Here is a 27,449-nt window from a genome sequence, read left to right as displayed (position 1 = left end):
TTTTGTATTAAACATTTCTATGAAGGGCCATCCAGGCACAGGGTATACCCTAGCGGGGCCCTAAAACCCCAGATCTGCTTGTCAGATAACTGAAAACACATGTGTACTCCGTTTCTTGCAACCCACTTGGGGTAGGATACTCAGGTTGGCCTTTGCTTACTCAATCCTCCTCCTGATAATGCAGAGAAACCACGTGATAGAAAAAAAAGAGAAAAAAAGGAAGGGATACAGTGAAGATAAAAAAAGAAAAGAGAAAGCAGGTTAGCGGCGGCTAGCCACTGACTGCATCAGTAAGCCACTGGACATATTTAGGTGGCTGATCTTTTCAAATATTTTATCCAGGGGTCCCAGGTCTTTTCAAATAATGGCATCTTGTCCTGCAGAATTGTGGTAAGGCGTTCATTGACCATGATCCAGGACATTATAGCCTTTAGGAGGTGAAGAGGTATTGTGGGGGATTTCCATGATCTCGCTATGGCGATTCTTGCTGCTACACAAGGGTGGAGGCACCCTTGAAGAAATTTTCCAGTTTTGGGGAACCCCTGCTTAAAATTTTTTTTCTGCAGCTCATTGTGCTATATCATGATCTGTAAGTTGTAAATATACTACATAAAAGTATAATGAATGTGGCATATCTAGCATATATGACATCCAAAAAAGGATACTTTTTAACACGCTTCTGCAAAAACAAAATTATTTTCAGTGATAATCAAGAATTAAAACAAATAATAGTATTGACCAGAAAATAAGTAAAAAATGTAAGGGAGATTTGCTAAAGGCAAATAGACTGTGCACTTTGCTAAGTGCAGTTGCACTCTGCAAGAGCAGTTGCTTAGTAAATGAACAGAAGCTCTGCTGACTTCCATCATCCAACCATGTGCAAGCAAAAATTTGCACTTTTTTTTTTGCATGTGACCCCTAACCCCTATCAACCCCTAAGTGTTCATTTATGTTGCCGATCAGTGGAAAAACTACCCTTACATTAGTGGTCTGTGCGTAAGTGTAATGCCCCCCTTACATTTGTGAAAATTAGGATGCCCTTACATTGGGAGTTAGTTGGGGAAGTGGCCACTCACATTAGTGGTCAGTGGGAAGAATGCCACTTATAGTGGTGGTCCCTGAAGTGCCTTATTACATTGAAGGTCAGTGTAAAAGATGTCCTATTACATGGGGCAGTGATGGCGAACCTTTTTGAGCCCGAGTGCCCAAACTGCAACCCAAAACCAACTTATTTCTTTCAAAGTGCCAACACTGCAATGAAACCTTAATATCGAGCTTTTGGTTTAGAAAAAACAACTCGTACAGTAGTGCAAACTAATTAACAGTACAGGGATGACCAGAGACTGCGGACAGTACAGGGATGACCAGAGACTGCGGACACAGTACAGGGATGACCAGAGACTGCAGACACAGTACAGGGATGACCAGAGACTGCAGACACAGTACAGGGATGACCAGAGACTGCGGACACAGTACAGGGATGACCAGAGACTGCGGACACAGTACAGGGATGACCAGAGATTGCGGATACAGTACAGGAGATGACCAGAGACTGCGGACACAGTACAGGAGATGACCAGAGACTGCGGACATAGTACAGGAGATGACCAGAGACTGCGGACACGGTACAGGGATGACCAGAGACTGCAGACACAGTACAGGGATGACCAGAGACTGCAGACACAGTACAGGGATGACCAGAGACTGCGGACACAGTACAGGGATGACCAGAGACTGCGGACACAGTGCAGGGATGACCAGAGACTGCGGACACAGTACAGGAGATGACCAGAGACTGCAGACACAGTACAGGAGATGACCAGAGACTGCGGACAGTACAGGGATGACCAGAGACTGCGGACACAGTACAGGGATGACCAGAGACTGCGGACAGTACAGGAGATGACCAGAGACTGCGGAAAGCACAGGGATGACCAGAGACTGCGGACAGTACAGATGACTGCTGACCTTTGGGGAGGGAGGGGGAGCGGGTACCTGAATTTGATAGGTACCCGCTCTTACTTCCGCAGAGTTTTTCATTTATCTTACCTGTTCCTTTATCCAGCCGCGCGCTGTCTTCCCGGCTTCTGTAGTGTGGGCGCTCGTCGGACAGCCGGATGCCCTGTGCACATGCGCGAGAAGCGCTGCGCTTTGTGATTGGTCCGGCGGCTTCTGGGATCTGTCATGTGTCCCAGGTATCGCCTTACCATTCACAAAGAGCACTGCTTCTTGCGCATGCGCACTTGGGACCCGGCTGTCACGCACACTACAGAAGCCGGGAAGACAGCGCGCCGCTGGATAGAGGGACAGGTACGGTCCCACTGCAGAGCTGAGCGGCCGGCCCGGTATTCTGACACGGCAGCGGTGGAAATACCGGACCGGCCGCTCTATATTCGCTCCATAAGACGCACTGACATTTTCCCCCCTTTTTTGGGGGAAAAAAAGTGCGTCTTATGGAGCGAAAAATACGGTATTCTCCTGGCGTGCCCACAGATAAGGCTCGGCCTGCCGGCTGTGGCACGCGTGCCACGGGTTCGCCATCACTGACATAGGGGGTTGGTGTGAAGAGTGCCACCCTTACAAACAGCCTAAAACACCATTTTTATCAGGGGTAACTTAACTTGGAAAGCAGAGAAGAGGTTGTACTGGTTCCATATTCAAAATATGCAGACTCTATGAGGTGGTAAATAGTTTAGGGGGACAATAAAATAATTTCTACAAGAAAATTATGAATGTGCCAGTGTGGTACCATCAGATCTATCAATCAATGTTCAAGCTGTTGAATGGTGGTCTTAGAAGCCAGCAGATACCTGCATATGGAGGTTGATTTCTGGCATAGGAATTATTCTTCTCTATAAAAAGTATCCAATGCATCAAACTTTTGGGCTGCATGTTAAGTGACAATTTGCATTAAAAGGACATTTTGGGGCAGTTCTACGTCTCTATGTACTTGTTAATGTGGTACAAATGATCAGACCAAAGACTTTGTTGAAACAGAAGGTTGGGTGACGTATAAATTGTGTTGGTTTAATTGTGTATTGTATTTATGTGGATTTTCAATATCCATATACAAACAAAAAGTATCTAGGTTTCCAATATAATGAGAACTAACTATTGTTGTTGTTTGTACAGGATACTGTGGTGCTCGGAGCAGTTGGTGCCTTTGACTGGTCAGGTGGTGTGTTGCTTGCATATACAGAGAAAAATCAAGTCAAATTTCTCAATGAGTCCTCTGAAAATGCAAAGAAAGCAGCTTATGGATATTTAGGTAAAGTGGGCTCAATACATAGAACCATGCTTGGAACTAGGGACACCTCAGGCAGTAGTTATGTGATACCACTTGTTAATAAACTTCCTGACAAAGGCCTTCGAGTAAAACCATGATAAATAATTATTTAAAAATATTTAAATTATTTACTTTGATCTAATCAAATACATTTTTATTGTAAAAATGTTGCCATGCTAAACAAACAAAACAGATATAAGCAGTCATAGAGTTAGCATCTGGGGACATCACAGAGTACATTTAGAATAAAAGATAAAAATAAATTGCAATTCAAGACAAATATAGACAATACAATGTTTGCCCCCCAAACACCACAAGTAATCTCATACAATGTTGTGTAGTTGGCAGAGTTGGGAAGTGGTATGATAAGGCTTAAGTAAAAGCAGGGCATTTTTTTGCAGAAAATAGGTGCAGGAACTCAAACCGCATCAAACAGTGGTTATGGTAAAATTCACGAACAGTGGGAGGGTCGTAAAGGGGCATTAAATACTAGGAGTGAATTACATACAGAGTGCAGAGTTCAGTGGGGTTACACACAGAGTGCAGATTTCAGAGGTGCGCTACATGCAGAGTCCAGGGGTGTGTTATGTACAGAGTGCAGAGCTCAGGGGTGTGCTGCATACAGAGTGCAGAGCTCAGGAATGTGCTGCATACAGAGTGCGGAGCTCAGGGATGTGCTGTATACAGAGTGCGGAGCTCAGGGATGTGCAGCATACAGAGTGCAGAGCTCAGGGATGTGCTGCATACAGAGTGCAGAGTTCAGGGGTGCGCTGTATACAGAGTATGACCTCACGCGAGGTGACACATAGGGGTTTATTTACTAAAGCTGGAGAGTCCAAAATCAGACTCCCTTCTGCATAGAAACCAATCAGCTTCTAACCTCAGCTTGTTCAATGAAGCTTTGGCAATGAAACCTGGAAGCTGATTGGTTTCTATGCAGAAGGGAGTCTGATTTTGGACTCTCCAGCTTTAGTAAATAAACCCCATAGTGTCCATCCATCACCTTGCTGTTCATACTGTCACAATATATATATATATATATATATATATATATATTGAATATGGCCAAAATTGTAGTATTTCAAATATATGTCAATATATTTGGGAAGAATATTTTTAAAGTATATTTCAAATATATTTTTCTTCCTTATGGGCATTCTACTCTAACATCAACGAGGTATTTTTGTCCACACAGCTGCCGCTCACTGTATATTTTTTCTTTTTTGGACCATTCTCTGAAAAACCCTAGAGATGGTTGTGTGGGAAAATCCCAGTAGATCAGCAGTTTTTGAAATACTTAGACCAGCCTGTCTGGCACCAGCAACCATGCCATGTTCACTTAAATCCCCTTTCATCACCATTCTGATGCTCAGTTTGAACTTCAGCAAGTCGTCTACACCATGTCTAGATGCCTAAATGCATTGAGTTGCTGCCATGTGATTGGCTGATTAGCAATTTGTGTTACCGAGTAATTGAACAGTTGAGTAAGTGTATATTGCAGCTCACCATTCCTAAAATGTGGTGGCTGCATTAGCTTTCTTTTCAAGCTTTTTAAAAATGATTTTACCCTGGTAATCCTGCCAACAATGCACTTTCTGTTCCATGGCGGCTATGCTTTTTCTCCTCTGTATCTTTCTACTCTGCTGTACCATTGTTGTCATACAAGCTGGACTTCAGATATATCTTCCTCTGTTCATGGCGGAGGTGGACTGATGGGACAAGTTTACACAAACAAGATGTAGTTCTATCCTACGATGTTTTCTTTTCAGCTTACAGCAGGTGACACGGACCCTACATTTCTGCTGAGATTAAGAGTTATTTAAAAGAAAACATATGCAGCCACCACATCTATGAGCTGGTCCCCTGCAATATATTACATCTTTTGGTTTTGAGTTTAGATACGCTTTAAAGAAATTCTGTAATGAGAAAAAAAATGCGACATGGAAGTAGGGACCACAAGGTGCCGGTACCCAAAAAACACTTTTATAATTGCCTTCGGATAACTTTTGGGAACCCCCACAAATTTGACCTGCAAAGCCTATCTTCAGAGGTAATGCAGAATAGCCACACTACAATCCAGAGACCCATAATGCAAGTCATTCTTTACAACCTACTTTCAAGGAAGTAAAGGGGAAAAGGGGCTGGTATGAACTAGCAAGCATACGGTCCTGTCATTGTTTCCTCATCAGGACCCTCAAGATTTTTGGGGGCTGGAGGGGCTCTGCAACTTAATGGAGATCACAGGTAAGCACTTGGAGATGCTAACTATAGTATGCATGTATGTATGGTTAATGTGGCTACTAATTCCTTTAATTACTCTTTTATGGGATTGCCATTTTCTGCCTACCATATGGGTGAATTACTAAGGGTTCACTTGTAATAAAAGTAAGCACTTTCTTCTAGAAAATACATCTTTTGCTTAATGTGATGCTTGCTTCAATTGTTATCTTATATTTCTGGAGACAGGATACAGTGTGACAACAGCAAGAGGAAAGCACACATCCTTTTACATAGCGGGAGCACCACGGCACTCCAATGTGGGAAAAGTCCTGGTCTTTGAGGAAGATATTACTACCAATCACCTATCTCAGATTCTGGATGGAGAGCAGGTAGATCATGATTTCTTTACAAGAAAACTACAATGGGTTGTGGCCAATTTCATTTCACATTTTAACAAATATTTTCCCCAGTTTATAAACATAACTTGGATATTTTTTGGTAAAACATTCTATAAAGTGTACTTAATAAAAATTAGTTACAGAGTTCTCTTATGACAGTTTGCTTGAAGGGCTTTCTGGATTTTCTAATAAGAAAGCCTAGCACTAGCCTCCCACTTATTGACTGCTTCTGTCTATTGAAAATCCATATGTTGGAGAGTCCTTCATTGTATTTATTGAAATTTCTGTGTTTAAAGCTAGTGATATGTGGTTTGCTGTAAAATTGCGGTTAGCTTAGTTTGCAAAGCTAACCGACCCTGCAGGGTACAAAAGTTTAAAGAGAATTTAGAAGTGCAAGATGTCAGTAGCTGACTTGAGGTTGGCCTTGTGGTATGAGATAGCACCTGCATGTAGCATTGGCATATGAAAGTGCAACTAAAAGGCAAGCTGCAAGGAAGCGAGCCCAGCTGCAGACTAGATACACTTCGAAGCTGAGCGTGAGAACAGTTTGGAGACCCCTGGACTAGTCTGATCACCTGGCCTTGGGCAACAAATGTGCACCAAGAATTTGTTTTATTACTAGGTCAGAAAGATAGACAGACATTCAGGAGGAGAGTTATCTGCACCTTATATGTCTGTTGGAGGGTCAGCTGTTATGGCTGGTGAGCAGTGGTATCTCTGCATATACAGTTCAGCTATTTATGAGTAATTGGTTTTCCATGGTACCTCATTAAAGTGGCATTAAACCCAAAAACAAAAATGTAATATATTGCAGCTTACCAATTCTTCGTTCTGGTGGCTGCATTGGTTTTATTTTCACCTGATGATCTGGCCAGTAACATATTTCCTGGCTTAGGGTGCCTACAATATGGATCAGGGGTCTCCAAACTTTCTAAAGAAAGGGCCAGTTAACGATCTTTCAGACTTTAGAGGGGCCGGACTGCAGGAAGTCAGAGAAGAAAACATCCTGGCCAGGGGCGGACTGACAACTCATGGGGCCCCCGGGTAATAGGGGAACATGGGGCCCCTGTGTCCTTGCCCAAACTCAAAAAAGCCTATGAAAAAGGTACCAGGGGTATCTCATGGGGCCCCCTACTGACCCTGGGCCCTCGAGCAGTGCCCGAGTTTCCAAATGGTCAGTCCGCCCCTGATCCTGGTTTCACTGGCAGAAAACAACACCCGATCTTTGGAATTAGGGGAGGAATCATACCCCATTGTTGGTGTCAATGGAATGAATAGTTCCTCTTCATTAGTGTCAGTGGGAGGAATAGCTATCCAGCTATCATTTCATAGGCAGTTACAGCAAACATTTTTTTTTTTTTTTGGGATAAGGTTTATACATAAATGAGTAAAAACTAACCATTGTAGGCACACCTGTCAGTGTTAAATGGTTTATCTCAACCAGGGGCGGACTGACCATTTGGAAACTCAGGCACTGCCCGAGGGCCCGGGGTCAGTAGGGGGCCCCATGAGATGCCCCTGGTACCTTTTTCATAGGCTTTTTTGAGTTTGGGCAAGGACACAGGGGCCCCATGATCCCCTATTGCCCGGGGGCCCCATGAGTTGTCAGTCCGCCCCTGATCTCAACCCTCCAACTGCTACATTGTCTAGTTAGCTTGGTCTGTTAAAAGAAGTGGAAAAACAGACTTATTGGCCAGATCACAAGGTGAAAATAAAGGGGAAAAAATGAAAAAAGAAAACTAATGCAGCCACTACATCTAGGGATTGGTGAACTGAAATTTACTAAATATTTGTTTTGGGGGTTAATACTGCTTTAATTTGTCTACAGTAAACATCCTGGTTCATGCGCTCTAAATTACAGAAGATGATAAACCATCTTTGAATGTCTGGTGAATGTTACATTCACTGCTTGATAAATATGCCACATGATGTTAAATCTTTTTTTTTTCAGCATACTTCCTTTGCAATAAAGTCATCTCTGTGCAAATCCTTAAAGTGTATCTAAATGCAAAAACAAAAATTTTATATATTGCAGTTTACTAGTACCTAAATGTAGTGGCTAGATTAGTCTTTCTGTTTTTTTGGGGGTTTTTTTGCTTTTTTTCAGCCAAACTTACTATTATCTTTATAGGGTGATCTTGCCAGTAACACACTTTCTGTTGTCGAATGACATTGCTCACTCACTTTATATTTGGATGAACAGCATTATTACCTCTCTTAATCTCCATGGCATGGCAAGGAGGTGTTTTGTAGCTTACTGTACAGAAAAACCAGACTGGGTTGATAACATTGTTTAAAATTTCAGTAAAGCATTTTCAGCTCACTACAGGTAGTTGTGAGCTTACTGGATTTCTGGCAGGATAACCAGGTAAAAAAAACTAGTAAAGCCTTTATATAATACAGTTATGCTTTGTATAATATAGTAACGCCTTGTACACTTTGTACATTCCGCTTAATAGCTATGGGCTTAAGCCTTTTCTAGGTGTTATATCTAATATTTCAGCTTTGTGTGATCCTTAAAGTTGAAGAACGCTGTTCCAGTAAGAACCCATTTAGTATTTAGTACATGTACCCAAAGGAGCATAGCCAAGATGTCTTACTTTTCATTTATCATCTCAAAAGGTTGGATCATACTTTGGCCATCAGTTGTGTGCGCTGGATGTGAAGTCAAATGGCATTGTGGATTTCCTTCTGGTGGGGGCACCATTCTACCATGTCAAAGCAGAAGAAGGGAGAGTCTATGTTTATAGGCTCAGCAATGAGGTACAAGAATAAATAAATATTCTTTAAAGGCAAACATCTAACATTCTATTTTTGAATACTTACATTGGTCCAGCTTGGCTCATTTTAAGCATCCATATCTGGTATCTGGAGGGCCACTGGGAATGCTGTAAATCACTGTAGTAGTTGGTGCTACATACAGTCAGAGCAGTTTTATTTCAATTAATACAAGGGAAACTCTGATTTGATGAGGTGGAGATCAAGATGTCACTGCGCATCCTCTCCACCTCGAAGAGGATGGCTCTTACGGTATGTAGCGTGGATTAATAAGGACTACTAGGGATCTGATCCCTGTATGCATATTTTCATCGAGCCAAGCTGGCCCAATGTAGGTATACAAAAACTAATTTCTGAAGTATAATTTTAATAGCATAATGCATACTAATACATTCTGTGCATATTTAAAGGGAACTCTGGGAAGACATAAAAAGACAGCCGACAGATTACTGGTACAGACTACAGGTATTTCTTCAAAAATTGTCGAGAGAGTTCAATGCCTAATTAGGCAGGTAGTGGGAGTACTTGTTCTGTACCATGATAGAGCAGATGTTCTCAACCTTTTCAACACAAAGGAGCCCTTGAAAAACCTTTCCGGTTTCAGGGAACCCCTTCTAATAATTACTTTATTAGTGTAATATAATTAGATATATTAGTGTGATGGTCAGTGGGAAGAATGCTCCTTACACTTATGGCCATTGGAAATAATTCCCCCTTGCAGACAGCTAAAAGGATCAGTTGAGTCAGTAGAAACTTTTATGAGAAGAAGTTTCTCATTGCTCAAGGAACCTCTAGCAACCTCTGGAGGAACCCAAGGGGTCCATGGAACCCTGGTTGAGAAACCCTGTGATAGAGGATAGGCAAGATAGGAACGAGTACTTAGGTGGACACAATGTGGTGCTATTCACTAGTAGTTCACAAACTAGGCAGGAGGTAGGGTAGTGGCAGAACTGCCAGTTCTAAAAAGTGTTCCCTAAGGTCCTTAAGGTATGGAGTTATGTGGCTGAGCCCACGCAGGTCATTTACATGCATGTGTCGCACCTGCAAACCGTTTGGCATGTTAAACAGTTACTATAGATGTAGTTCACCTTTGTGTTTAGATGTCTGACTGGAGTTGCACAATACAATTCTTATAGTGATTGCAATGCACACCTCATCTGTATTACATTGACTGATCACATCTTACCAAATTAAGGACCTTATCTTTCAACAGGGTCAATTTGCTTTGGAATTAAAACTGGATCAGCTTCAGTATTCATATGCAAGGTATGGCTACTCTATAGCTAAGATCGGTGATGTCAACCAAGATGGATACCAGGACATTGCCATAGGAGCACCTCTGGAAGGCCATTTTGAAGAACCAGAATCATTTGGAAGTGTTTATATCTACAACAGCAATTCACATGGCATCCATTCCACTCCTTCCCAGGTCTGTGCAGTCATAATATATACTTCATGATGGCAATTGGGTTTAAACAATGTACAGTATCCTACAAAACCATAATCCAAATTATTCTTCATTTTTCTTATAAATAGCTGCAAATCCTCAATGTCAGTGAGTGTGCCACATATTTAACAAATCAAAGCATATTGATCACCATGGTGATAATCACATGGGGTAAAGAGGTCCTGTCCCCCCCCAAACATCACAAGTTACTGCTGTGATGTGATCACAGTATTAAACCTTTGGAGGCTATCAAATAAGTAGCAGCAAACATTGAAATTGAAGGGCCACACCACTGCTATGAGGTCCAGATACAATTTTATTCCAATAAAAGATAAGGGAACAATCCAAAAGCCAATGCGTTCTGGGAGTCCAAGTGTGCCAGCTGTATCAGGTCTTGATTGGAAGCAATATAAGTAGACTAGACTCTTTAATGTTATTTTTTGCAGTGTGTTTGCAAGCTCAGCAGCTGGTTTGGCAGCAAGGTTTGCACAGGTGTATGCTATAGTACATGTGAACAAGGCCTTTATCTTAAAACTAGATGATTCACTAAAAACATGCATTTTTTTAATGACTTTTTTTGTGATGTTTAGAAAATAAATTTAATGCTGTTTTATCACATTTTTTCCACAGGCTAACACTGCACTGGAGGGAGATTGTTCTATGATTGAAGGCACACTGAAATATTGTGAAACTATGAATGCATTCTTAGGGCTCCTTCACATGTGCATTCATCTCTGAAGAGCAATTTGCATTTGGATCACACTTTAGAAAGCATTTGACAGGCAGTAAGGTGTTGCATAGAGCTGTCCCATTCACTAGAATGGGTCATGCTCCACAGGCATAGCAACATGGGGTATAATTCCTGCCATGGCAGTGAAGCAAAACATCATGGCTGTGGCATGTGTACACCCCCGGAAGCTGCCTCTGCAGCTAAAGGGGGAGTGATGAGGGATGGTATAAATGCGGCAGGGGTTTTACTGCCCCTCGACTGCTAGTGTGAACAAGCTCTTTGTGTGACTTCATTCACAGATTGAAAAAAGTTATTTACATTCCTAAACTAAGGGCAGGACATTTCCACACTGGCCGGTGCAGAGTTCCCCTCATTGTTATTTTGTACATTCCTAAAATATCAACTGCTTATACCATGAGATAAATTAAGTAATGTTTTTTGAGTGTATTGACTTTAATGATTTATCTCAAATTTTTTTAGGTATTTACCGCAAATTTGATACTTTGTTGAATTAACTTTTTTCTTATTGCATGCATTATTTAAAAAAACACAAATATCACATAATAATAACAACCTTTACTAATTTGTTTACTAAATTGACCCCCCAGTCTCCTATTTGAGTACGTACATCCAATCAATGTTTATTGTAGGGGGTATAGCACTCAAAAGTGGGACTTTTAGCAATATCAAAACAAAATGGTAAAGGATCCAAAATACCTCTCTACCAATTCACCTAAAACCAATGACTTGCGGTAGATAGTTTAAAGTATTACTTAAGGCAAAACTTTTTTTCTAGCTTTGGATAGAGTGGAGAGGGATTAGAACACCTGTCGGTTTTTATTGTTGCCTGTGCCCCCATTAATCTCCTTGGCAGTCTGATTATGTCAATATTTTTGAATGTCAAAGCGGTACATTGTTTTGCATGGAAATTTGTTGTTTTATATTGTAGGCCTGTAATTCTTAGGAATAACTCACTTAAATCTGTCCAAATAAGAGTCTGGTAAACATCCCGGGTATGATAAAGTATGAAACACGAAATCATAAATTATAATATAATGAATAATTATAAAAATAATAATATAATAATAATACATTTAATTCAATAATGTAATCAAACCAAAAACACTGAAATTTGTCCAACAAGGGTGCAATATTACTAGACATTGCATATTGGTTTAGTAAACATCCCGGGTATGAAAAATTTTGAAACATGGGACTGCACAAAGTCCGACGTCACAGTCAGGACAATGGAACCTGTTGTCCTTTCTGATTTTCTTTCCACTGTCATCTTGCTTCGAGCAACAAACCACGCACATCCTTGTAGGTGCTGACTTTTTCTCCGTTGGTGGGATGTAGTTCATGAAGTGAGGACCAGTCAGTCCGCGTTGACAAGGTCAACAGCATGCAGTCTAGCTCTAATGTCTAGCTCTATTCATAGTCATTGACGTTGTTTGGTGGTTCACAAAGATATAGTCCACAACTTTCCAAATGAAGTCAGAAAGAATCACAGGCTTGTCAGTCTTTTGTTTAGCAGAATGTAGGCATTCCACAAGCATTGCTCAAGAAGATGCCTGAAGATCTTCTTGTAGTACTTATTTTGGGGTTTCCTCCTTGCTGGGTAGTATGTCATTGCTTGGTCGGCTCTGTCGACACCTCCCATGGTGTTATTGTAGTCTATCACTACTTGTAGCTTCATGATTTATTTCCCACCTTATATGCGTACCATTATGAGGTATTATGAATTGTACTCTTTAGGCACACATCTTTCTTCTCACGCCATTGCAATGCCATAATTTTGCCTTTCTGCCAGGCAACCATTTCTCCAGTCTACAGCTTCTTATTGCCAAACATTGGCGGCATGGTGCGCCGGTTAGCCCTAACGGTTCCATAGGCATCAGTTTTGTTTTGCAGAAGAAACTCATAAGGTTCAGGAGACGTATAAAAGTTGTCGGTTGTTATGCAATAGCCCTGATTTAGCAATGGCTCAATGAGTGAAAGAACGGAAGATGTTGCCATTCCATAGTTGCTGTATTTTTGATTTAATTTTGTTCCTTTTCCAATGTAAAGTATATGACTGAATTCCAAAGGTAGCCAGTTGACGATTTGCATAGCATGTAGGATTTTATGCCAAATCGTGCTCTCTTTGATGCAATGTATTGTATCTAGCTGAGCCTTCCTTTGTAGGCCATTAGACTTTCATCTATACTGATATTTCTTTTTGGCACATACCTCTGTTGGAAATTATTTAGAATCATTTGAGATACTTCCAAAATTTTCTTTAGTTTTGGTGCAGGATGAGTAGTTTCATCAAATTCTTTGTTGTTTACGAAGTGTAAAAATTTCATGATCATGGAAAATCTGTACTCTGACATGACAGTGCCAAAGAATGGAGTGGCAAGTAATTTATTAGCTGTCCAATACCACTTCTGCAGGGTTTTCCCCTCCACTCCCTGCAGTATTATTAGGCTCAGAAATTTCCAAATGTCATCTCTGGCCACTGGTTCCCACTTTCTGCTTCTTGGAAACTTCCGATGCAGAGTAGCCAATTGTTGCTCTTGGTACCGGTTTGTCTCAGTAACTATTTTTTCAATAACCTCATCGGTCAGAAATAATTGTAAGTATGCCAAGGAGTTGTCATATTCAACATCTATTTTCATACCAGATGCTCCAGAAAATGGGAATCTTGGGGGCGCTGCCTGATCTGTACCGCAGTCAATAGAGCACGAAGTTTGCACATCACTGAGCTCACTCACAGAATCATTGCTGTCGACACTTTCAGAGTCTGATGACGAATTTCCCCACGAATCATTATCGCTCAATTCTGCAAGTGATTCTAATTCACTATCGCTGTTCTCTAGCTGGTCTACAACAGCTTTTGACCTAAAGGGACTCTTTTTGGATGCCATGGACATTCTCAAGTTTCCAGGCAGAAAGAACAGTAAAAGTGCAGGCAGGGCACAGGACAAAGCACTAGGGACAAAACTTAAGTGAAATGGTTTGATGCAGTAATGTAATCCTAACAGATTACAATGTATTGTGTGTATGTCATGTTTTGTTTGCTTTTTTGAATCTTCCAACGGTTCCGCCCCCCTGCGTCACGGCGGTCGCAGGGAAGGGGACCCAGAAGACGAATACTGGCCGGAGGACACAGCGGGAGGACATTGGGGTATCGCAGGGACAAGGTAAGTTACACTACAGTCTAATCCCGAGTGTGGCTCGGGTTACCGCTTTTGGTACTGAAAATTAACCCCAGAGCCACACTTGAGATTACTGCCAGGGATGTTAAAGAGCTTCACCCTCTCTATTTGTCCTGTTTACCATTACCATTGAAAGTGAAAGTAAAAGAAAATCCCAAATTGTGGGTTGCCCCAGAAAAGTAATAGAGGGGAAATCTTCCAATGGGGACACCTGTTCTGGTGACCTGGGGGACCCCAAGGCATTCCCTTAATTTGCAAGAATTTCTCTCACTTTCTGTTTGGCTATGAGACAGGAAGTGAAGGGAAATCTCTGCAATGGGACACAGATGCCAAAAACATTATCTGACAGGTGTAATAACCCTCTCTTGCTCTATCCAAAATAAAAAAAACGTTTTGCCTACAGTTCTTCTTTAACTTTTGAAATGAATTGCAGGTTCTTAAGACAGATGCCAGAGTGGATTTTAGCAGATTTTTCTTAGCACCCATAGCATACAGTGCTATTTACTGTACACGAAGATTTCTAAAATTACTTTGATAATGCTGAGGATACATAATGACGTAGATATTTTGTACTCCATTCTAGAGAGTAAGAGCTACTGAATGTAGACAAAAGCTGCAGTTTTTTGGCTATTCAATAGATGGCGGTCTTGATCTTACAGATGATGGATATGCAGACATAGCAGTGGGATCCTTAGGAAATGTTATGGTACTTCGGTAAGCAAAACATTTTTAAAAATGATACTATTGAAACTAATCATAACAGTAACTCTAGGATGAATAGTCATTTTTTAATTAGAAAAGTCTGTGCAATAATGAATAACCTCAGATAAAAATAAAAACATGCAGGCTTTTTAAATAAAATTTGCAAAACTAGAACAATATTATAATACATGTTTGAACAAATATCTGTTAGAAACGAGCGTTAGATGTGTGTGGTGGAGCAGCTAGCAAGAGAAGGTGAACCTCAAAAAACCTCTTGGAATAACACATATGTATGAACAAACATGCAGCGCTCCTATCAATGATATAAAGTGAATATAAATATAGAGATATGTATACTACTCACAAAATGACATTAGGCATATATGAATGCAAAATTGTGTATAACGCACACAACTATAAGTCACCTTGCATAGATAAGTTCATGAATTGATTTCCAAGAATAGAAACGTGAAGATGGGTGATGATCTATATGTTGCGAACGAACAATATTCGTGACATCAATGGTGTGGAAATGAGAATAGATTGCACTAACCAGATAGCGCTAAGTAAAGCGCATGTAGATGATGAAATCATCTGGGTATGAGCATCTGGGCCTGGATGTTCAGACTAGTGGCAGCATCTATCACAGCATTTCAAGGTTTCTGTATGGCAGAGTTCTGATTGAAGACCACGAATATTGTTCGTTCGCAACATATAGATCATCACCCATCTTCACGTTTCTATTCTTGGAAATCAATTCATGAACTTATCTATGCATGGTGACTTATAGTTGTGTGCGTTATATACAATTTTGCATTCATATATGCCTAATGTCATTTTGTGAGTAGTATACATATCTCTATATTTATATTCACTTTATATCATTGATAGGAGCGCTGCATGTTTGTTTCATACAAATGTATAATACATGTTTGTTTTCCCATAATTTACCTATTAATCAGGGGCGGACTGACAACTCATGGGGCCCCTGGGCAATAGGGGATCATAGGGCCCCTGTGTCCTTGCCCACACTCAAAGCACACCCAAAAAACCCTATAAAAAGGTACCAGGTGCATTTCAAGGGGCCTCCTACTGAGCCTGGGCCCTCAGGCAGTGCCCGAATGCTCGAATGATCAGTCCGCCCCTGCTATTAATACTAGTACAATTTTGTGAAATGTTGATGCAAAGGGGGTTATTTACTAAAAACTGGAGAGTGCAAAATCTGGTGCAGTTCTGCAAAGAAACCAATCAACCTCCAGGCAGAGCTTAATTGAACAAGCTGAACAAGCTGAAGTTAGAAGTTGATCGGATACCATGCACGATTCTCATTGTTCCTGTTTTAGTATATCACCCAATATGTTATGCACTAGCAAAACTCACAATTTATTGGCAGCTGAAAATATCTGCTGATATTGTATCCAGTGAATATGTCAGTGGACAGTTGGCCTAGCAATATGAAGTTTGTATTTCAGTCAGGGGCGGACTGACAACTCATGGGGCCCCGGGGCAACAGGAGATCATGGGGCCCCTGTATCCTTACCCACACTCACACCACACCCAAAAAAGCCCATGAAAGGTACTAGGGGCATCTCATGGGGCCCCCTACTGACCCTGGGCCCTCGGGCAGTGCCCAAGTGCCCAAATGGTCAGTCCGTCCCTGATTTCAGTATTGTCTTGGTGAATTGGTGATAATCTATGGAGCTATAAATTTTGCAAATCAAATTCTTCTTAGTTTTTAAAATTTTTGTTGGCATGTAACATAATTGGAGCCCTGAGAAAAGTGACCCTGCAAGGTCCCAAAATATTGACTGTTTGACTTTGTGTGACATGGGGCACATTTGTAAAACATTTCACATAGCCATTTATCCAGTGGATTTCATGCAAATTTGGCAAAAACAAATGTCCTTTAGGCTATTTCTTCTGAACAAATGTTTTTCAATTATGAAAAAGAGTAGTTTGGGAAAATACTGCATTATAGCCAATAGATGGAGCTAAAGATTACAAGGGAATAAGTATTTATTTTCTATAATCATTTATTTTCTATGATTCTTTAGATCAAGAGATCAGCGCCGTCTCTTGGTCTAAAGAACATCCAGTTTTGCCCAATTCACACAGAACAAATGTACAGATTAACTGGATGAATGGCTCCTCAATTTTTTAAATAAATAGATCCCTATGTGTTCATCGTATATTTTTTTAATGAATCTTTGGAGTGTTGGTGATTTTCTTCTATTTACCACTGGTTCTGCATAGCATCATCCATTGTGGTCGCTAAAAGCACCTCCCTGGACTTCATCTGGTCAAGAAATATGTACAGCTGTACATGAGATTTACTTTGTAAAATGTCTAGGCCTATGATATGAGAAATGTTGATTTTCATTTTAGAAAAGCATGTTTTTTTTCCCATACAGATCTCGACCAGTAGTAAAAGCAAAAGCCTCTATGAGTTTCCAGCCTGAAAAGATTCCTTTTGTCTATAGCAATAAAATTGTGAATGCTTCCCTGTGCTTTGACATTACACCTTTCAAGAAAGAAGGTATTAATCTGTCTTTTCATTAAATAAGTTGCTGATGTGTTGAGAAGGTGGTTGTGGGAGGTTTTGTACTACTCCTTCTAGACAATATTTTACTATAACCCTCCTCTGCTAGGTTTCATCTTCAATATTCCAGATACATTTTTGTACTGCGACCAATTTGTTGACATATATTGACATATAAGAGAATTGAAAAAATGGCGCTGCGCTACCGTAAACTGGGCCTATAGACCTAAAACATATATATATATATATATATATATATATACTACAAACTCCACCGTCTTAGATTGATAAAGATATCTTATATAAATAGATACATTCAATACTGTGCAAAAACGTATCAAGCATATAAAAAATGAAAACAGAAAATAAATCAGTGAGACTATCAAAAAGTTGTGAAAAAACACAAATTAATCCCTTAAACAAGGGCATAAGTAACACAAATCACAAAGTAGGAAAGTGATAGACACATGGCATAAATATTGCCTTAAAGTCTGTGCAGTGAGGATTGACTGACAGCTGGCATAAATGTTGCCTTTAAAGATGTACGGTGAAAGGTCAGGATAAAACCTGACTGAAAACTGACAACTGGACCAGAAAAATGTCCTTCCACATATAAGTGTCTCAAAAAAGTGATGGTGACCACAGAAAAAAAATAAACAATAACGTGCTTGAGTCCCTGAATTTGGGACTTAATGTGCTTTATAAATAAACATCAAACTGCGACAACAAAGGAGTATTAAAAGTGACACAATGTGCTACATAGATAAATAAATAAACTTAATTCTATACAGAAAAATGGCAATAAATAAGTGCCACCAATGGTGATAATACTAAACAAATGTCCACGTGTAGAGTCCACAAACAACTGGATATAGTGAAATTTCCAGCAAAATATAGGTGGTGCAGGTGCAGGGAAATTAGATCCGTCAACGGCTGGATTGCCTCCTGACCTTCATGTAGCGACTTCAGGGGCCAATATGCCTTCAAATATCAAAAACAGCTATGCGACCAATCAGCAGGTATGGATCCGGGTCAGCAGTGGTGGTGGTATCCCCCTTTCGAAACTAGAGATATTGACCAATCCTGGTATCTGGGTCTCTCTCATATACAGTAGTTAACCTCAGCCAACTCACATGTATGGTGAAGAAAAGAAGAAGAATCCTCCCATAGTGTAATACAGTTACATTTATTAAAATGCACAATACCACTAAATGCTCATTCACATGATAATGTTTTAAAACAAGCTCTCAGAACCTCATGGATAAAGTTGGGTATACCAAGATGGCGCCCACGCCGGAAGTGACGTTACCACGTCTCCATGTATCGTCCCACGCGTTTTATCACGTGATTTCCTCAGGGAAGACATGTGGACATGTACTGGTGCTCTGTGAGTGCAGTTAGATCTGGATGGACTCAAGTTAAACATACTTCAGATTATCTTACTTCTCACAGTCAGTTCTTATAAGATCTCCCCGCAGTAGACAGTGTCTCTGCCCGGTCCCACAATGCCATAATGAACGCAGTGCACTTAGATTCAGAGAAGACCTTTTCTGTTCCTCTGAGAAGCATACACTATGATAATTCATGTGGGATGAGAGGAGCTCGGTTATGAGGAACGACTACAAGCATTACATTTATTTTCCCTGGAGAAGAGATATAAATATAATATATAAAAAAATGGTGATTCTGGGCTAGGGAGAAAACTTTTCAGTCTCATGCCACTTAGGAAGACATGAGGCCACTCATTGAAGTTGTATGAGAAATGGTTTAACATTAAACTGCGTAAGAATTCCGTTACTGTCAGAGAAGATGTGGAACTCCCTTCCACTGTTGGTGGTGTCAGCAGGGAGCATTGATAATTTCAAAGATCTTGTAGATGGGCATGTTAGCGAAAACGATATACAGGAATATGGCAAATGGTAGAGACATAAACACACGCACACACCCACACAAGCTGGACTGGTGTGTTTACCGTTGCTCAAGGTAGAGAGACTCCCAATCTCCAAGCACAACTCCTCCTCTGGGTGATAGCCCAGCTTGTGTGCTGCATACAGTTGCAAGAAAAAGTATGTGAACCCCTTGGGATTACGTGGAGTTTTGCATGAATTGGGCATAAAATGTGCTCTGAACGTCATCTAAGTCACAACAATAGAAGAACACAGTTTGCTGAACATAATACTACACAAACATTAGATGTTGCCATGGTTTAATTGCACATAACATGTAAACATTCACAGTGCAGGGAGGAAAAAGTATGTGAACCTTTGGACTTAATAACTGGTTGACCCTCCTTTGGCAGCAATAACCTCAACCAAACGTTTCCTGTAGTTGCAGATCAGACCTGCACAACGATCTGGAGTAATTTTGGACCACTCCTCTTCACAAAACTGTTTCAGTGTAGCAATATTCTTGGGATGTCTGGTGTGAATCGCTCTTTTAAGGTCATGCCACAGCATTTCAATTGGGTTGAGGTCAGGACTCTGACTGGGCCACTCCAGAAGGCGTATTCTGTGCTGTTGCAGCCATTGTTTTGTTGAATTACTTGTATGCTTTGGGTCATTGTCCTGTTGCATCACCCATCCTCTGCGGAGCTTCAGTTGGCGGACAGATGGTCGTACATTTTCCTGCAAAATGTCTTGATAAACTCTGGATTTCATTTTCCCATCAATGACAACAATCCGTCCAGGTCCTGAGGCAGCAAAGCAGCCCCAAACCATGATGCTCCCTCCGCCATGTTTTACAGTGGGGATGAGGTTTTGATGTTGGTGTGCTGTGCCTTTTTTTCTCCACACATAGTGTTGTGTTCTTCCCAAACAACTCAATCTTGGTTTCATCTGTCCACAGTATATTTTGCCAGTAGTGCTGTGGAACATCCAGGTGCTCTTTTGCAAACTTCAAACGTGCTGCAATATTCTTTTTGGAAAGCAATGGCTTCCTCCGTGGAGTCCTCCCATGTACTCCATCTTGTTTAATGTTTTCCTTATTGTAGATGTGTCAACAAAAATGTTAGCATGTGCCAGAGATTTCTGTAGGTCTTTAGCTGACACTCTGGGATTCTTCTTTACCTCATGCAGCATTCTGCGCTGTGCTCTTGCAGTCATTTTTACAGGACGACCACGCCTAGGGAGAGTAGCAACAGTGCTAAACTTTCTCCATTTGTAGACAGTCTGTCTTACCATGGACACATGAACATCAAGGCTTTTGGAGATACTTTTGTAACCCTTTCCAGCTTCATGCAAGTCAACAATTCTTGATCGTAGGTCTTCTGAGAGCTCTTTTCTGCGAGGCATGGTTCACATCAGACAGTGCTTCTTGAAACCAGTAAACCCAAAACAGGTGTGTGTTTTTTAAGGGCAGAACAGCTGTCAGCAACACATCCAATATCATCACACTGATTGGAGTCAAGGTTGGCTCACTCCTGGCTCCAATTAGCTCTGGGAGAAGTCATTAAGCTAGGGCTTCACATACTTTTTCCTTCCTGCACTGTGAATGTTTACATGTTATGTGCAATTAAACCATGGCAACATCTAATGTTTGTGTAGTATTATGTTCAGCAGACTGTGTTCTTCTATTGTTGTGACTTAGATGACGTTCAGACCACATTTTATGCCCAATTCATGCAAAACTCCATGTAATCCCAAGGGGTTCACATACTTTTTCTTGCAACTGTAGATGAGAACAAAGGACGTCCAATCGGCTGCACTCCAAACAATCCACTTTATTGAACCAAGATAAAGCCAATACAGACAGTAGAAATACAGTGGGGGACTGGCATATCCGGCTGGGTAATGAATAAGCGCTGTCTTTAGCATGAAACGCATTTACCTGCCAGTCCCCCACTGTATTTTCACTGTCTGTATTGGTTTTATCTTGGTTCAATAAAGTGGAGTGTTTGGAGTGCAGCCGATTGGATGTACTTTGTTCTCAAGTTGGACTGGTGTCTTTGTTGAACCTTACCAACTATGTACCTAAGGATGCTCATATACCAGCAAGATTAAAGCTAGACCTAGGCAGACATAAAACGCACAATTTACTGCAGTTCTGTGATCATGCCTGCATCATTAAATGTAATTTTTTAAATGGCAATAACAACCTGCTACAAGTGTTGATGCAGGATGTTAAAACAAACATAGAATGGCAGTGTCCTGCAGAACAGTGGCGTTTACACTCTGTAGAACAGCCCCATGGAACTTGTATGCTGAACCGCAGGACTTTACTAAGGAGCAGTGCTGTAAAGAACTACATTTCCCAGAGGAACTGGCATGTGGGCAGTGGCATATATATCTGAAAGCCTGTGAGATGGGACAGGAAGTGAGAGGGCAGAAATCTGGAGAGAGAAGTGCGCTGACTGCGGGAGGACTGGACCATGCCATGGAAAGAGAGAAAGACAGGAGGCAAGGAGAGTCTGCTGATTGCTGACCTTGCTGCATCATAGACAAAGCTAATCTGCTAGCAGGTGACAGGACAGAATGCTGCAGGTGGGACCAGAGAGTGTGTGGAGGCCTTATCGAAAGAGGAAGAAAGATTGCCAGTACTCGCCAGATGCCATCCCTCGGGTGAGAGAGTCCCAAGCATTACCAAGCACAGGGAACACTGACACCTGCTCCATCTTTGCTATTTTCCTGCACACAGTCACGGAGATTGCACATAGTTATTAGAAATTGCGGCCTAGTTCCTTCAGCTGCTCTTATTTGACCACACTTAGCAAAGCTTTAGCATCAGAACTGATAGCAAGACAGTTAGTCCACAGGTTGAACCACCGCTGTGTCACCATCATCATCAATTCACTCTACCAAGGAGGCCTTTTCCAATTGTGCCAATAGTCTTGCAGTCCAGAGAAGAGTTGCCCTGTGCCAATAATTCCTTTTACCAGCTTAGCCAATTGTTGCTTTAGATTCACTAGTGACTAGTGCCTTAAAGGAACATTACACTGGTAAATTGCTGCTTCCAGGGGAGGAATGCTGTTTTCCCCTCGCTTTATTGCATCGTTCCTCAGAGAACCAAAATTCACACTTCTCACTCTGCACCAAATGGGCCCCATCATGCGTACAGAAGGCTCTTCACTGCCTTTAACCACTTGCCTACCAGGCACTTATACCCCCTTCCTTACCAGGCCAATTTTCAGCTTTCAGCGCTGCCGCACTTTGATTGACAATTGCGCGGTCATGCAACATTGTACCCATATGAAATTTTGATCATTTTTTTCTCACAAATAGAGCTTTCTTTTGGTGGTATTTAATCGCCACTGGGCGCTTTACTTTTTGCGCTATAAATTAAAAAAAGTGCAAAAAATTTGAAAAAAAAAAAAAAGTTTATTTGTTTCTTTTATAAAATTTTTCAAACAGGTATTTTTTCTCCTTCACTGATTTGCGTTGATGAGGCGGCACTGATGGGCACTGATAGGCGGCACTGATGGGCACTGATAGGCAGCACTAAAGGGCACTGATAGGCAGTACTAATGAGGTGGCACGGATAGGCGGCACTGATAGACAGCACTAATTAGGGGTCACGGATAGGCGGCACTGATATGCAGCACTGATAGGCGGCACTGATAGGTGACACTGATGATGGGTACTGATAGACGGCACTGACTGGCATCACTTCTGGGCACTGACTGGGGGCACTGACTGGCACAACCCCTGGGCACTGACTGGTGGCACTGACTGGCAGCACTGGTGGGTGGCACTGGTGGGTGGCACTGGTGGACAGCACTGGTGGGTGGGCACAGGTGGGTGGCACTGGTGGGCACAGGTGGGTGGCGCTGGTGGGCACAGGTGGGTGGGCACAGGTGGGTGGCACTGCTGGGCACATGTAGGTGGCACTGCTGGGCACAGGTAGGTGGCACTGCAGAGTGGCACAGGTGGGGGCACTGCTGGGCACAGGTGGGGGCACTGCTGGGAATGGGTGGGCGGGGCTAGTGGGCGCACAGCTGATCGGAACTTGCGGGGGTCACTGCTGGGCACCGATCATCAGGGCACTGATCATCAGTGCCCTGATGATCGGTGCCGATCCCCGCTCTGACAACTGCCGGTTCTCGGCAGTACTTTCCTCACGATCTGACAGCGTGAGGAAAGTGCAGCCGAGAATCTGCACTTGCATTTTCCTGTGATCAGCGTGTCATTGGACACCGCTGATCACGTGGTAAAAGGCCGGTGGGATCGGCCTTTCACCACATCTCGTGATCAGCTGTGTCCGTAGGACACAGCGATCACGGAGATCGCCGGGTGCGCGCCCCCTGGGGCGCGCAGGAGAGCGCGTTCTGGGAGGACGTCATATGACGTCCACTCAGAACTGGCCGGCCGCGGTGAAGCCGTCATTCGGCTATGCGCGGTCGGCAAGTGGTTAAAGAACATTGGTTGTTATGGGGTAAAAAAATCTTTTTAGGCTATCTCTGCCCTCAGCTCCTTAGGTCTCAAAGTGAGCTAGTCTACCCATTTGTTCGTTCTCGCTGCTCACTGGGGACTGTAAGACCACCTCAGGATGAAGGTAGTTGGGTTAGTTTCTGACACTAACTGAGTTTCTGTGATAAATGTTGAATTTTCTAGTCCAAGCTGACGCAAGTAAAAACTGACTTTGCACATACCGATTCTGTTTATGCTCTGTAACCAAGAAATATTGAAGTCTGCTATAAAGCTTTTACTACTTTACTTCAATCAGTGTGTGTGTTTACTTTCTGGTGGTGATTTATTCCAGTTAAGAGTGTACTGTGGTGTCAGCAAGGATTGGGCTTTCAGAGAGGGGTCCAGAGCTACAGAGAGCCCAAAAATATTTCAGTAACTCTTAAAGGGGGTAGTGCTACAGCAATAATTACCTGAATTTGACTTGATAACAGCTTCTTTTGGTCTATGGTTGTTACAGCAGACCTCAAAGATGGAGAGAAAGAAGCAGCACAAAGAGCCAGATAGTTGTGCTGCAGTGCAAGGAGCCATGCTAATTGAAAAAAGAGAGCAGAATGACTGTGATTAGCTCATGAGTGTGCTTCCTTTCCCTGTCCAGTCAAAGAGTAGGGTGGGGAGACCTGTCGGGGGAACTACAACTAAGAAAGATCAGGTCCCTCCACTGCTAGAAAGGAATGCACTGAGGTACAGGGCTGTGTAACTCTCAGAACTGGATGGATGGAAATACAAATCCTTTGGCAGGTATAATAGCTTCTTCATACATAATTAACTTGTGTATTTTGGCATGTACCTGGGGTTTTACCTTGTGCCTTGTATGTACATCTCCTTCTGCTACAAGAATTTTGTTGTAGTGTTTTCTTTGCTTAACACCAGTGAGCACAACAGATGACATGCTTGTAGCACAAATTACACATCTAGTAAAAAAAAACTCCAGGCTTACCTTTAAAGTGTTACTAAACCCAGGACCCTGCATTCACTATATCTGGTCTCCCACAATACACAGAACATGGAAATGCATTTTCATAAATATAAACTGCTAAATACCTTTTCTCAACAGTATACAGCAGTCTTGTGACTTCTATCAGTGTCCAGCAGAGCACTGGTTAAAGCTTGTAGGAGGAGTTTTTATTATGCTCTAGGAAGATGCAGGACCCCTGACCTCTGTCTGGACAGTGCTGATCGGCCCTGTGCTGATCACATGCACTCTTCCAGGAAAAAAACCCTCTCTAGCAATAAACACCAAACTGAGCATGTGCAGAGTGACTCCACACAATATGACTTATCAGGAGATAAGAGGGGGACACTGGAAGAAGGGAAGGGTCAGAGAAGACAGGATCAAACAGCCTTTTTACACAGTGCAGAGGATTAACCCCTTCACAGTGAGTATAACAAGCTTGCTTTACTGCATATACAGACTGATTTGACTGTATTGGGTTTAGTAACACTTTAACAAAAAGTACAAACATGCTTAGACTGGAGTGCCATGGTTGCAGGTGATTGCCCGCATAAATGTGCATATGCAGAACTCAATTATAAACAAGCGGGAATGAGCAAAGATATCAGTCCAAAGCCAAGTTCAGAACAATTTTCGCTTGTTTGGGAGGTTCAGCTGAATACTCATTTAGCCTACTCATTGATACATTTAGCAGTGGTGTTAAATGTTACAGCTTCCCACTCAGGGTTCCTGCTTGTTAGATTTTTAGGTGAACCCACACAAGAAAAAAAAGCAAAACAAAACACACAAGGTGCCCTCCAAATTCTCTTCCAAACAAACAAAAAAAAATAAACAAAAAGCCACACAATGTAAATCAGTAATGTTGTCCAACAATGCAGATCCTGGTCAGTTATGATGGGCGATGCCTGCTGATCCACCAAACCCCCCACAGATCTGCGCGACTCTTTTACCTTCCACGAATGACAACTGTTTATTGTTAAGCAGGATTAAACTGCTGCTCTCCACCATATATATATATTTTTTTGCTTTGCTACATATTGTCCAGGGCAATCCCCAGCTCTCTATGCCATTTATTTCACAAATCCTTGTCTATCAGCCATAAATGGTCATTATTATCTACTAAGATTTGTCTCTTATTAGCTTCATTAGGTTTGGGATTCAGCATCTGAACTTTCATTAAAGTAGAACTGCACTGCGTCTGAGCACCACAAACCAAAAATGCGTTTTAATTAAATTTTAATATTCAAAGCAAACTCCCCCATCCATCCTTGTCTCCATGCTTTATTTTGCTGAGAAATCACTTTGAAAAACACCCCCTTAGCATTTCTGGTTGCGGCCATCTTAAGTAATGGTATTTACTTCCTGGAATCCATCTGCCCTTAGATCAAGCATGCAGGCAGGAGGATGTGTTTAACTGAGAAAACTTCTTCTCCTCTCCTGAAGACTCCTGGGGTATATGACAGAATTTGACTAGGCATGGAAAGCAGGAAATAATTGAAGAAATGTGATTTTTTTTTTTAAAATAAGCATTTATTAATGCTAGCAGCATAAGGATTAAAAATAGTCAATGTTGATTGAGAGGGTGACGTTTCACTTTAATTTTGCAAACTTACCTCAAACCAAACCTGGGGAGTTTGTCTCATCAATAGAAACAAACATCAGATTGCTAGTAAAATTGTGTGAGATTTTGTAAGTGTTACCTAACAGCAAATGTTTGATTTTACTGAATTGGGTGCTAGTTTCTTCTCTTGTGCTATAAAAAAAAATTTGAAAATCCATAACAAAATATTCACCTTAGAGAATAATAAAACACAAAGAGATGTGTATGGTCAGATACAACATGACTAATATATACTCCCTTGGCTCAATTTATAGAATTAAAAAAAACCTATCTTCATTACGAACTGGACCTTGATGTCTCCATGAAGGAAAGAAGAATTGCCTTCGAAACTGAAACATCTAGCAGAGGAAAACTCTACCTTTTAAGTGACAGATGTACAGAGCCCATTATATTGACTGTATTGGTAAATCTGCACTTTCATTTTATTTTCTATCTGCTTGACTATTTTTTTTAGTCTGTCTGTCTGTCTGTCTGTCTCTTAATGGTGCTTAGATGTGGTAGTTGCACAATGATTATTTTTTTTACAGTGTTTTAACCTCTTCCTCGCCACCGTATACCAGAAATACCGCTACAGGATGGCACAGGTGCGCAAAATCACGCATATATACATGATTTTGCAGTTTTGGGTAGGGGCGCCCTACCCGTGCCGCCATTCGCGGCCTCGGATGTCAATCAGTGGGTCATGGATGGTGATGCCCTGCCGGCACACGGCGATCTACGAGGATTTCCAACAGGGGAGAGACCTGTATGCAAACAATACAGATCTCTCTCCTGTCAGCTCCTGCACACTGCTTTGTATGGCTCTGCATAGCAGCGCCATACAAAGCAGTGTGATTACAGTGAAACACACACACCCCCACACCAGTAAAACTGCACATAGCACACAGTGAACCCTTTGATCGCCCCACGTTAACCCCTTCCTCCCCAGTGCCATTAGTACAGTTTCAGTGCTTTATTAGCACTGATCACTGTCTTGGTGTCACTGGGGATGTCAGTGACACCAAGTCAGTTCCCCTCAGTGTCAGAATGCCCGCCGCAGTCCCACTATAAGTCGCTGATTACTGCCATTACTAGTAAAAAAAGGAAAAAACAAATTCCAGTATATATACTGACATTTGTAGACGTTATAACTTTCATGTAAACCAATTCATTTATACGTATTGGGATTGTTTTTTAGC

At 41.7% G+C, this 27,449-nt stretch overlaps 1 protein-coding gene across 1 annotated transcript in view; it reads left to right on the top strand.

The window, feature by feature from the left end:
* Positions 1 to 27,449, top strand: part of ITGAE (integrin subunit alpha E) — a 119,672-nt gene that overhangs the window by 54,616 nt on the left and 37,607 nt on the right. The window contains exons 13-19 of the mRNA XM_089693680.1: positions 3,133 to 3,268; positions 5,753 to 5,895; positions 8,527 to 8,667; positions 9,896 to 10,111; positions 14,640 to 14,770; positions 17,170 to 17,294; positions 26,526 to 26,674. Of these exons, the coding sequence (XP_089549806.1) occupies positions 3,133 to 3,268; positions 5,753 to 5,895; positions 8,527 to 8,667; positions 9,896 to 10,111; positions 14,640 to 14,770; positions 17,170 to 17,294; positions 26,526 to 26,674 (1,041 nt within the window). The remainder of the gene's footprint in view (positions 1 to 3,132; positions 3,269 to 5,752; positions 5,896 to 8,526; positions 8,668 to 9,895; positions 10,112 to 14,639; positions 14,771 to 17,169; positions 17,295 to 26,525; positions 26,675 to 27,449) is intronic.

This window comes from Staurois parvus, unplaced genomic scaffold (assembly GCF_062004578.1).
Source record: "Staurois parvus isolate SC_StPar_1 unplaced genomic scaffold, SC_StPar_1.0 ptg000635l, whole genome shotgun sequence".
Classification (NCBI taxonomy): Eukaryota; Metazoa; Chordata; class Amphibia; order Anura; family Ranidae; genus Staurois; species Staurois parvus.
Note: the sequence above shows the minus strand (reverse complement) of the source record. Positions and strands in the feature narration are given on the sequence as shown.